General features: G+C 38.0%; 2 protein-coding genes across 2 annotated transcripts in view; one reads left to right on the top strand and one right to left on the bottom strand.

Annotated features, from left to right (window-relative positions):
• Window positions 1-420: 420 nt before the first annotated feature.
• Window positions 421-1,448, bottom strand: LOC116163372 (G2/M phase-specific E3 ubiquitin-protein ligase-like). The gene is made up of 2 exons (XM_031477270.1): window positions 843-1,448; window positions 421-749 (listed from the first exon to the last, which is right to left on the bottom strand). Exons 1-2 carry the CDS (start codon window positions 1,015-1,017, stop codon window positions 505-507), a joined length of 420 nt encoding a protein of 139 aa, XP_031333130.1. The 5' UTR covers window positions 1,018-1,448; the 3' UTR covers window positions 421-504.
• A 10,187-nt stretch (window positions 1,449-11,635) lies between these two features.
• The window catches only part of LOC116160095 (fatty acid 2-hydroxylase), a 96,057-nt gene continuing 95,027 nt past the window's right edge, over window positions 11,636-12,665 (top strand). Inside the window, exon 1 of the mRNA XM_031473234.1 lies at window positions 11,636-11,860. The gene's annotated coding sequence lies outside the window, so the exon portion shown is untranslated. The remainder of the gene's footprint in view (window positions 11,861-12,665) is intronic.

Below are 12,665 nucleotides of genomic sequence, written 5' to 3'. Positions count from 1 at the left end.
CTATTGGTCTAAGGGTTAAACATTAAAGGACTTAGTTGAAATTGGGTAATAATTTTCAACGTTAGTTACACCAAATTTGCAATGTGGAGAGGTGCCAGTTTCACTTAGATTTAACCAGACATATGATGGGCTGCTGGGCAACAATAGCGGATTGCCATGTTTTCCATAGCATAAAGAAAGCTATCACATCTCTAAAAAAACAGGAAGTAGGCGAGGGTATAAATATTTTAGCAGAATTTGAAAAAAAAAACTTAACAGTTTGATAATATAATTTGAGATACCTGATTTTTACAAAAAGGTATTTCACAACAATAGTAAACAAAAATGAAAAAATATAACTTGAAGAGGTATTATCCTCAACGTTAAGTTTTTATAGAAAACTAAAAAAATTTGAAATACACATTGAGGAGACTACGTTACAGGCCAGATGTGCACATTTTTAAGATAAGAGACTGATATATTCACGTAACAGCTGTTGAAAAAGACACATTGCCTAAGAACAGATTATGCGAAAGCAAAATCATTGCAGTTTAAAATCCCAAACTCCATAGATTTCTTAAAACTGTCATAATCTGAATGAACTACAGGCAGTTCTAACTGCAGTGCGCAAGTGTTAGCCTTTGGATATAGTGAATTAGTTTCATGTCCAAACAATATCTTCGGCTGCAATGGAAAGCCCAATGGAGGAATTGTATCTGCTCCCGTTATAAATATCAAAATATCTGCCAAAGTGGCTTCACTTTCACCGCCTATAATTAAAAAAATTAAAAGGTACCCAATGTTACATAATTTTAGATTATTTGCGTTAAAAAAGAAAGGTATTCTCAATAAAAATGCTCTACCTTCGCTGTCCAGTAAATAGTCCCTAAAGAATGCCAAAATGCGGTTTTCTGTTTGGCGCTTATTACTTCCACTGGGATTGTAAACTATGTCAAAGCAATCTTCGAGTGACTTGGCAGTTAATTTCAGTTTTGTCTCACACATCACTGGATGAAAACAGTCTGGGTACTCTGCCATCAGTCCAAAAATATTGCACGTTTTTAGACCATCTACAAACTGGTCTAGCGCTGGACGATTTCTATGTAAACCATAAAATTGTAAGACTCCTGAAAGTATAAATAATTAAATTTATGTGGTTCATAACACTTCCAAATAGATAATATGTTATATGCGATTCGGATTCGTCTTCGAATACGGAGGATCCACCAGGTACGGTTAGGAGGCCATTTTGTCAAGCTTACACTCGAGGTAAGACACGCGCCTACAAAATCATTTTTCTGTTAGGGGTTATAAGTTTTAAATGGGTTGATTTTGGCGGAGCTAACACAAGGGGTTAGTCATCCATTTGGAACTCGCAGCTGGTGGAGTTTACACATGAGGTAAATCAAAAACCAGACTTACCATTAACTTATTCCGGGTTAATAATGTAATTATACTGTTACTTTCCGGCTGAGCTCACACTTGAGGTGAGTCACATGCCAGGGATTTAATGTGCAGTACCCTTAGACATATTCTTAAGCCATATTAAGGCCAAATTTTACGGCTAACAAGTAGTTAACATCAATTTGGGTTTACAGGACGAGAAACCTGTGTCACGCCAGACCATCCATTTTCCCCCAGGCACGACAACCTACTTACTCCGACTGAAAGTGACCTACACCCAGATCTTTCGAAACGTTGGCAGAATTGGGTCTCGGGTGGACTACCGGAAGAAACAAAATTATCCGTTTTGTTACAGTACCCAAGAAAAGGAGATTGTAATCTCGAACCACCCCTGTTAAATCCGGAGATCTCCCTCACTTTGAACGACACTGTACACAAGCGCGACCAACATTTTGTAGACAGCCAACGAGTTATTGGTACTGCTATGGCTGCTTTGGGCCAAAGTATTACTTTGTTGCTCGAAGATAACGAGGAGGGAGTAGACAGAATGCTGCTATTGGGAAAGTTGTGTGACGCGGGTCAATTATTGTCGGACTTGCATCATCACTCACAGTCAAAAGCTCGCAGGCAGTTTATCACACCAGGATTAAACCATCAATTAAGAAGTACATCGAGAAGACTAACATCGACACACACCTGTATGGGAAAGATTTAGCCGAGAAGATTAGGGAAGCAAAAACACTCGAAAAGGTAGGACAGGAGCTAAAAATTCCTCGAAAAGAATCTACCGGAAGGAATTTAAACTGGAAACGCCCGCCTGTGTCCCGTCAGGCTCCAGGGCAGCCGCATCAGGTGGGCAGCAACAGAAAACTAAAATTCTCAAACAAACCTCCAACAAAGCTGGGGAAAGCTCGACAGTACCAAACCCATTACTCAACTACCAAACCGAGGAATCAACACCAACCGTATTACAAACGTCATTAAAGGTAATAACGGCGGGCAGACTAAAAACCTTTATAAAAAAGTGGGAACAACTTCCCATAAGTAAAACTGTGTTAAGTTATATCTCAGGCTATAACTTACATTTTTCTGGCTCAGTACAACAACATTTTGTTCCTTTAGAGCCTACCAGATCTGGAAAAGAATTAGCTGACATTAAGTCAGAATTAGATAAATTGTTGTCAATTGGAGCTGTGGAAAAATGTAGGCCCTCTGAGGACCAATTTTTATCCAGTTATTTTTTGATTACCAAACCTAATGGCTCAAAAAGGTTCATTTTAAATCTAAAGGCATTAAATCAGAAAATTGAGGCCCCTCATTTCAAAATGGAGGACATCAGGACTGCCATTAAAATGCTCAGGAGCACTTGCCTCATGGCCTCAATTGATTTGAAGGACGCCTTTTTTCTGATTGCAGTAGCCAAAAACTCCAGGAAATATTTAAGATTCCAGTTTCAAGGCCAGTTATTTCAATTTACTTGTGTCTCATTTGGCCTAAACACTGCGCCATACTTGTTTACAAAAATAATGAAACCAGTAGTCAGTGCCCTTCGGGACAGAGGGTATATGTCAGTCATTTACCTTGACGACATCCTATGTATAGGCAACACCCTGCAAGATTGTAAGGGAAACGTATCAGAAACTGTTAAACTTTTGGAATCTGTGGCGACCAGGTAGTCCGCTACCGATGATCCTTGTTTCTAGGACGACGAGATAACAAGATATAAAAGATTGTTGAAAAATGAGAGTTGTCAATGTTATTAAAATAAAAGTTGATTAGAAATTTTAAATCGTTATTTAGTGTTGGGAGTGTTAAATATAAAGAATTCCCACATTGGTGACCCCGACGTTTGATTAACATTACTACATCACTGTAAATTTTACGATTTGTTACATGGAATTGAGAAGTGGTAACATAATCTCTCCCTCCTCCGTTCCTATTGTGCGAACAAATTTGATGGAATCCCTTAGAAGTGTGGAATACGACAACACCGACGTCACAATACCCGAAAACGACGTTACACACGATAATGAGGCAATGCTGACAACTATGCCAGTGATTACTGAAACGATTCAACAATCGACATCACCGACTGCCGATATCAACGTCCAATTGGAGCAAATGCAACAAGCTATGCAGGATTTGGAAACACGCTTCGAACTGGCTTTGCGTATTAGAGAAAGAACCATCGACAATCTACAAAATCGTCTGCGTCAATTCAAGAGTTGCGAAACAGATTTAGTTCATGAAAAAGATGCAGAGATTGAAAATTCAGTTGGCACTACACGACAGGACGTCGATAATTCTGTCTCATTTCCAAAGTTAATTCCTCAGATGACGACGAATACCTCACTAGCTTCGTCAGCGTTAACAGAACTGGCGAATACGGCGTTTTCCGCACGACAACAGGCACCAAATTCATCGAAAGAGGAAACGCAAATTAGTTACATAGAATCGATAAGTAAGCGACCACGAATTCAGCCAATCTGGACCTCCAACCCAGCATTATGGCTTTAAACTGTTGAAGCGGAATTTCGTATATGCGGTGTTGTAGATGACGAGCAAAAATATTATAGCGTGCTTTCGGCACTCAACGAGCAAGTCATCATCCGAATTCCGCACGTCATTGAAAACCCACCGAATGAAAAGAAGTGGCCATCATTGAAAGCCGCCCTTTTGAAAGAATTCACTGATAGCCCACTGGAAAAATACGAACAAGTGTTGAGGGGTCTATCCCTAGGAGACGAGAAGCCTAGTTGGCTCTGGAGTCGTATGAAACAATTAGCACCTAGCTTCCCGGAAGATTTTGCAAAAAAACTATGGCTTGAACGCCTTCCCGAGCAGCTGCGAATTCCTTTGTTGGCTTTCGAGGATGGAAAATCAATCAACGAGCTAGTTAACGGAGCAGATAAAATTATGGAAGGCACACGACATTACGGAGCTGCAGACCATAAGCCACGCATCAGTGCTATTGGAGGAAAATCAGAACCTGGACGCTCCCGCTCGCGATCAGCAGACCGTTCCCTCAGTACACGCTTAGGACGCTCCCGCTCACGATCAGCAGACCGTTCCCTCAGTACACGCTTAGACCAACAAGCCAACAAAATTGATAAACTGTTTGACATGATCGAAAGGTTAGTGACAAGTGGTGGTCGTAACACCGATCAAGGCCGAAGTGGATACTATCAAAAACGTAGAGAGTCTCGGACACGAAGCCGTGACGCGACTCCAGTGAGTCCTCGAAACGGTGAGTCAAATAATTATGACGGCTATTGCTTTTATCATTGGAGATTCGGCGATCTGGCGAAAAACGGCCGCGAAAACTGCACTTATCCAAAAGTTACAAAAAACGAGTAGTGGGGGTGCAGGAAACTACACCCCCAACCATCACCTGCTTTTCATCGAAACGTCTGTTCGTTTACGACCCACAAACACACAAGTCGTTTCTTGTGGACACTGGGGCGGATTTGTCACTGTTTCCTTCATCGAACGGTGATTCGGTGTCGGGCTCTTTCGCCAAAATATGAAAATAAACTCATGCAGTTTTTAGACAACATGCTTTCAAAAAAATTATCGGTAATTTTGATGCACTTGTGCAATTACCTACGATAAGACGGCGCCGATTCCTGTTGCACTGGCATCGCAAGCTAAACTAATTGGCACATCGGGATTAAAATGCATCAATACCTGGGCGGAACTTAATTCTTGTTTAACATGATTAAATGCCAAATCATGCTCTGTTGTCCAGTGATACGGATGATTTTTCTTTAACATTTGATACAAAGGGCTTACAATGGTACTCAAGTTTTTTACGTATTTGGCATAGTAATTAACCATACCTAAAAAGCTTTTTAACTCGGTTACATTTGTTGACTTTTTAACATCTAAAATTGCCTTTACCTTATCATTACACACATGTAAACCCCTTCTGTCCACTACATGACCCAAATAATTTACGGAGTCCGAAAAGAAAGTACATTTGTTCAGTTTAACCCTTAGACCTAACTCACTTAACATTTTTAACACTTTACGAAGTCGCTGTAAATGTTCCTTTTCCGATGCCGCGGTAATCAGCAAATCGTCCAAAAACACGCACACACCGTCTTCATTTCTGAAAATGTTTTCCATAATGTTTTGAAATAAACTTGGCGCTGACGCGATACCGTACGGAAGGCGATGGTACCTAAACAGTCCTTGGTGAGTGTTAATCGTAAAGCACTTTTGTGACTCCTCGTCGAGTAACACTTGAGCATAGGCTTCTGATAAATCGATTTTACTGAACTTTTTCCCCCCTTTCAGTTTACAAAAAAGTTCTTCAATTCGAGGCAGTGGATACTGATTAATTTTAAGGTTCGGATTCACGGTAATCTTAAAATCCCCACAAATACGAATTGAGCCGTCCTTTTTTAAAACGGGAACGATTGGTGTGGCCCAGTCACTGTAATTTACTGGACTTAAAATGCCCTCCTTCACTAATCTGTCCAATTCTAAATCGACACTTTCTTTTAACGCGAACGGCAGCGGTCGGTTTTTACAAAACACAGGTGACGCAGTTTCTTTCAAAATCAAATTAGCTTTGATGTCCTTTAATGTTCCGATTCCTTTAGCAACACTTGGGGAAACTCTTTAAGCAACTGCTCACACACTCCACCCTTCGTCTCGATAGAGTTCATGCTTGGGTATTTTTAACTTCCGACACCAGGTGCGCCCTAACAAAGCAGGCCCACCGTTATCAACGATGTACAATTTTAACACTTTTTCAACCCCATGATAACACACATTCACCAAGATGTACCCTTGAGGTTTTAAATAATCGCCCGTATATAATTTTAACTTAAGTGTGGTACTTAAAATTTCCTTTGACGGAAACAATTTCTTGTGGACTGAAGAAGACACCACAGAAATTCCTGATCCCGTATCCAATTCCATTTCCAGGTCAATATTTTCTACCTTAAGAGAAACTTTAATGGGTTCCTCAATGCTGTGCTCGTCCGACAGGCTAAAAAAACTGCATTCTTCGGAGTCAGTGCAGGTCGTTTCCTGATCGTCGGTATCCACAAAATGATTTCTCCTTGCTGAGTATTTACCTTATCCTTATCTTGGGGACAAACCAATTTTAAGTGACCTTTCTGTTTACACACAAAACATCTGGCGTTGCGATACAAACACCGAGATGCGAGATGATTATTTCTACCACAACAATAACAGAAAATCTCTTCGCTATTATCTTTTTCTTGACTTGAACTGGGCTGGTTACTAAATTTTAGTTGTCCCTCGCGAGTTTTTTGACCGCACGACCCTTTTTGGCGGAGAGAATTAATGTCAGATGATAGGGGCTCCTTTGATTCTACCAGTAACGCGTCTTTCTCTGCTGCTTCAATATTGATTGCGAGGTGATAAGCTCTCTGAAACGTTAACGATCCCGCCTTTTCGGTAAACAAACGTTGAATGATAACATCGTTTTTTAACCCGAACACTAATTGGTCGCGTAGATTTTCATCTAAAGTTTGCCTAAAATCACACGTGCTCGCTAACTTTTTCAAACTCACTACGTAATCTGCCACACTTTCGTTTATCGTTTGTTTACGCTGTCGAAATTTATATCGCTCAGCTATTACTGACGGCGTAGGATTTACGTGATTTTTAACCATTTTTGCCAACTGATCAAATGACTTGTCTTCAGGTTTTTCAGGATCACACAAATTTATCATTAATTCGTAGGTTCTGTCACCCACTACTGACAACAACACCGGCACTTTACGTTCATCCTCAATCTTGTTAGCAATAAAAAACTGACCTAATCTTGCTACATACGTCTTCCATTTTTTATTCTCTAAATCAAATTCTGGAATTTTACCGATCGACATTTTTTTTTATTTAACGTACTGGGTAATTCCGATTTAAATCACTCGTCGCCAACTGTAACGTATGCACAACCAAACAAGACAAACGCTGGAATCAAACTGTTTATTTTGTACCAATACAATATTACAATACAGTATTGCACAATCTCAATTCGATTCGATATCGATAGGTACGCTTTCGACACGGATGTCAAAGTTATTTCCAATATAGTTGATACAAATAATTCCATAAATGTGAAACTCAAAAACAGACCAAACCATAAATAAAAAAACATCGTACATAGACATGCGTAAAAAAATTGTAGCTACAGAATATCGCCTTAATTTATATATGTCGCAGCCGTTTAATGAAATTGGACATTTCATGAAAAGTCTAGACACTTCATGAAATGCAGCCAGATAGTGAAATAAAATGATATTTCACCAAGTGACTAATTATTTTAGACAGTTCATGAAACGCAACTTCCTTTCTGCCTCATGCTGAAACAAACTCCAACCCAAACAGTATGAGTCATTTCCTTTTATTTTACATCGGCAGTTCTTAGATAGCGGTCGTTGTGCGAACAGTCTTTAAATACTTTTACATCTGACATACCTTGTGAAAATGTCACAGAAGAACGATTCAAATGTTAGTGTGCGCAAGAACTTATTTTATGAAAAGGTGTTAAATTATTACAATGATAAACCAAATAAAAAACCGTTCACAAAAGATATCATTAAGTCAATGATTAACGAAATCCAAATAGCTAAAAGTAAAACGTAAGTACAGTAACATGCTATTACCTACTCTATCTTAATGTTGTTTTTTTATAGCGGACGAAAAGAAAGGAGAGAATACTTTTTATTAAGCACGTACGATGTAATGACTGTGGGAAATAACTCATATCTAATTAAGCAACATGGCGCGGAAGATAAAATAGAATATGTGGTTGCATATGAGGAGCTATATGAAAAACTGGACGATGTTCATACCAACAAAACTGGTCATGGGGGACGAATTAAAATGGAAGCTGCTTTACGTATGAAATACAGTATTCCTCGTCCAGCAATTGAATTATTTATCTCATGCTGTGAACCATGCAATGAAAAAAAGCAAGGAAGGAAAAAAATAGTTGTGCGGCCAATCGTTTCGAAAGACTTTAATGAACGGGGCCAGGTAGACTTAATTGATTTCCAGTCAATGCCTGATAGTAAATTCAAATGGATTATGAACTATCAGGACCATTCCACAAAATTCATCTTTCTGCGAGCATTAGAATCTAAGAGAGCCGAAGAAGTTGCTAAAGAACTCTTAAGTATTTTTCTGTTAATCGGGGCCCCGAAGATCCTTCAGAGCGATAATGGTCGCGAATTTGTTAACCGCATAATCACCGACTTGAAAACAATGTGGCCAGAGTGTCTACTGGTACATGGGCGCCCAAGACATCCACAAAGCCAAGGGAGCATTGAAAGGGCCAATAAAGATGTAGAAGATATGATACGCGCTTGGATGCACGACAATAATTCTAAGAAATGGTCCATTGGTTTACAGTTTCTTCAATGGCAAAAAAATATTTCTTTCCATAGAACCATTGGACGTTCACCATACAAGGCTCTGTTAGGAAGTGACCCAAAACTTGGCCTTACTTCTAGTAACATTCCATTGTCATTGGCAAAGACTATAGAAACCGAAGAAGAATTGCAAGAGATTTTGAATGATCGACCGGCAGAAGCAGAGGAACTACTTAATTGTGAAAATGTTAGTGAAAATGTGGACAATGATGGCGAAAATGAGGAAAATGATATTGAAAATAACGAAAATTACACTGACAATATCGAGACGGATGTTCTTAGTGCGTGCGTAACGGACACCGTTGTTCATCATAATCCGAGTTGTCAACTCGATAGGTGTTGTATTTGTGAAGAAGAACTAAATTCAGAAAATAAAGTGCGGTGTGACAAATGTCAACAGAATGTTCATCCCAATTGCATATCAGCTTCTTGTAGCAAAGAAGACGCTGATACACAATTATGTCAGTTATGTTTTACTTCAAGTAACATTCTTAGAGAAAGACAAGCTACTAGAACTAAAACTGAAGAAGCTGCAAAAAAAATGCTCAACAGTTCCACGAAAAAGTTACCTAAACTAAAGAAAGGCGATTGTGTGTTGTTAAGCACACCCAAGGTAGATCGAGGACCTGGAGATCCGCTAAACTTAATATGCATCATCATGGACCAAAAAAACGGCGTTAATGAATTAGCTTGTCAGCATGGAATGTTAAAGGGTTGGTTTGGACCAGAATGTTTATCACTAGCAGGTGCAGCGTTCCTTTCCATACATGCTATTAACACAACTAGATACTTGTCAATCAGAGAAGCTGTAATGATGACAAGCGGCGGTCAAGGATTTGTTAAATGCATGTGCAAACCAGGAAGAAAACAATGCAACAGCGCAAGGTGTATTTGCATGAAAAATAAATCGATGTGTACTTCTAGGTGCCACCAAAGTTTGCCATGTTCAAACAAATAAAGATTTACATTTTTGATAACTGATGTGTTCTTTCACAATTATTTGTACATTATATGTAATCGACATTTCAGCATGAGGCAGAAAAGAAGTTGCGTTTCATGAAGTGACTAAAATAATTAGTCACTTGGTGAAATATCATTTTATTTCACTATCTGGCTGCATTTCATGAAGTGTCTAGACTTTTCATGAAATGTCCAATTTCATTAAACGGCTGCGACATATACATTACAACTCCTAAGATAACTTTTTTAATTGTATCATACTAATATGTATCTAATATCAAAGAATAATACGCTAAACTAACAGGTAACACTAATGTAATTTCATTCTTAGGAAGGCCCATTTAAAGAATTACGAGTGGAAAAATTTTTATTCTGATCGTGATGATTCCGTCATTGCACGTTTTCTTGGCCATGAATTTGTAAAAGCCTATCCAACACAATTTATTCTTTTTACAAGAACACATTTTACTCCATAAAATCTACGGATATAAATATATTGTTCAACGAAGTAAGAGGAGGGGGATAACGGATAACCCTTTTTACATCCAGAAGACCTTAGAACAGTTAAATTGGTAGGCACAATGTGATGAAAATGGTCAAAAGTTCGTCTATATTCATACCATCCGAATTATTTGGGGGGGGGGGGGTAATTTTTGAGGCGAAGTACAGATGTCTGTAGCCATATTTTGGTTTGGAAATACTCCCTTAAACAGGGTTGCCTCAGTGTGTCTTCTGTTGGTAGCAACTTATGGATGGGTGCAGCAGCAGCCATAACTCCACGCAATGTATTAATTGACGTGATATTCGGATTCTTTACATAGATTTTCAATACAAGATTGTATATGCGGGTGAACAATTTTTCTGAGAAGTAATTCATGCCCACCCCATTTAAGTAGTGACAGCCAGGTTCGGCTGGAATTGCCATCACCAGGCCTTGCGTCATAAACATGAAGTGTATGTTAAGGTGAAATATATAAAGTGTGGTTATGGTATAACAATTATATATTAATTTACGTCTTTGTTTTCTCCCATTTTATAGCGATACAACCTTATCCACCGTAACATACACTTCATGTTTATACACCCTTCATTTTATGTCTTATGCCGCAAGACCTAATGATGGAAATTCCAGCCGAAATCGATAGCCATAAAGAAAAAATATAAACGTCGCCACCTTTATAACTATTTATTAAAATCTATGGTTGACATTTGCACAAAAGGTTTTTTGCCTGGTTTTTTGATATTTTATACCAGCTATGAGCTAGGAAAAACCGATGCACTGTTGCAGGACCCTGTATATAGCATCCTTGGGTAAGTACGCAATACAAAGTTGTTGTCAGATCAACACTAATAATTTTGAAGGGTTTAAAAGTGCTTACATGCCTCACCAATGTTCTTTTTTACAACAGCACAGAACTAATTTTATATTAACGTAAATGTAGTTTTCCATTCTCACACAGTAAACTTTGGATATTCCAAATAAAGCAAAAGGTTACATTTGCAAAAATCAATTCTTAATTTTGCCGCCAGTCAGGCTCTATTAACTTCACTATAAACGATTCGTCATTTTATGTAGTATCAATTGTAGTAAAATTGCAAATCGTTCCGTTACCTAGTTAAAATTCATAAAACATAAAGTAGAAGTTAGAGTTAAATTACTTGTAGTACAAGTACTTTATGTTTTCACGCTCGCAATTTCCACGAAAACTAATTAAAACATGTATTTCCTCAAGTTCACATTTTCTAAATCGCTCTTGAAATGAAAACAATTCAATGGATTCCTACAAGTTTGTAATTATCTAACGCCCTCGCTTAATGATTGGGAGTATCCTAGAAATAGGTTGAATCTATTTTTATATTAGTGGGCAGTCACTGCTAAGATTCCCAACAGTGCGAATATCTAGGTCAATAATGTGTAAATTACAATTTGTGTTAGTTAGTAGTTTTACGGCCGTCAATCAGAAATATTTTTTCATCGATTGGTAGTTAGTGATTAATTAAGAAAAACCAATTCGCAGTTATTAAAAAATCACGCTAAGTAATTTATTTCGTGAAGTGCCCTTAGAATGGCGTCTATGTAACTAGATTGCGGTGATTTTTTGGTGAGTTCTATTTATTTGATTTTCAATTAAGTTTTAGGTTTGTGTACTAAGTATACTGCGTGTAAAGCGTCACAAACGCCCATATATAAAATCTCAATTCGATATCGGAAAGCAACCAATCGTTTACATTAGGATGAACCTATACTTATTTTGCCCTTAATTAAATACATTCTATATTAAATTGATTGGCTTCAATGGGATTCTCAGGCAAGCTTCTAATAATGACATTATTACCATTTAAGATAGCATAGTTTTCCGTAATTATTTTACTCCATCTACCAAAAAATAGTTTTGAAATTAACCTTATACACTCAATAGTAACAAATCTCATATACCAAACATGGAAAAATCCAGGAACACACAAATGTGGAAGAACAGTGTTTTGTGCGCTGAATGTAGTCTCTTTCTCCGAGGTTAGTTTTTTTTTTTAAATATATTTTTCTATTGTGATTTATACAAACTTAAGGGGAATAAAAGCGTATTATTATTAAATGTACCGGGTGACCAAATAAGAATGAGAGGTGGTAGCTGCATCTCGGAAACAAAAAGTGTTTTCGGTTAAACAATGTTTATAGCAACGTATCTAAGAGAAAATGCAGGAAATTATTTTTAGTTTCATAAAATCACCGCCTGGGGGCGACTGAAACAGTATAAAACCACAATCTATCAAACTTTCTTACAGAATAAGGGGGAAGAAAGAGGGTTAAATGTGGTTTTGCTTTCTGTTTCATGAATATTGTAAACATCAATAAAGCAGATGTTTCAAGAATGTGCCGTGTGCGTACATTATCAAATGAGGGTTGTA

Source organism: Photinus pyralis, unplaced genomic scaffold (genome assembly GCF_008802855.1).
Source record: "Photinus pyralis isolate 1611_PpyrPB1 unplaced genomic scaffold, Ppyr1.3 Ppyr1.4_LG1, whole genome shotgun sequence".
Lineage (NCBI taxonomy): Eukaryota > Metazoa > Arthropoda > Insecta > Coleoptera > Lampyridae > Photinus > Photinus pyralis.
This window is presented reverse-complemented; position numbering and strand designations above follow the sequence as displayed.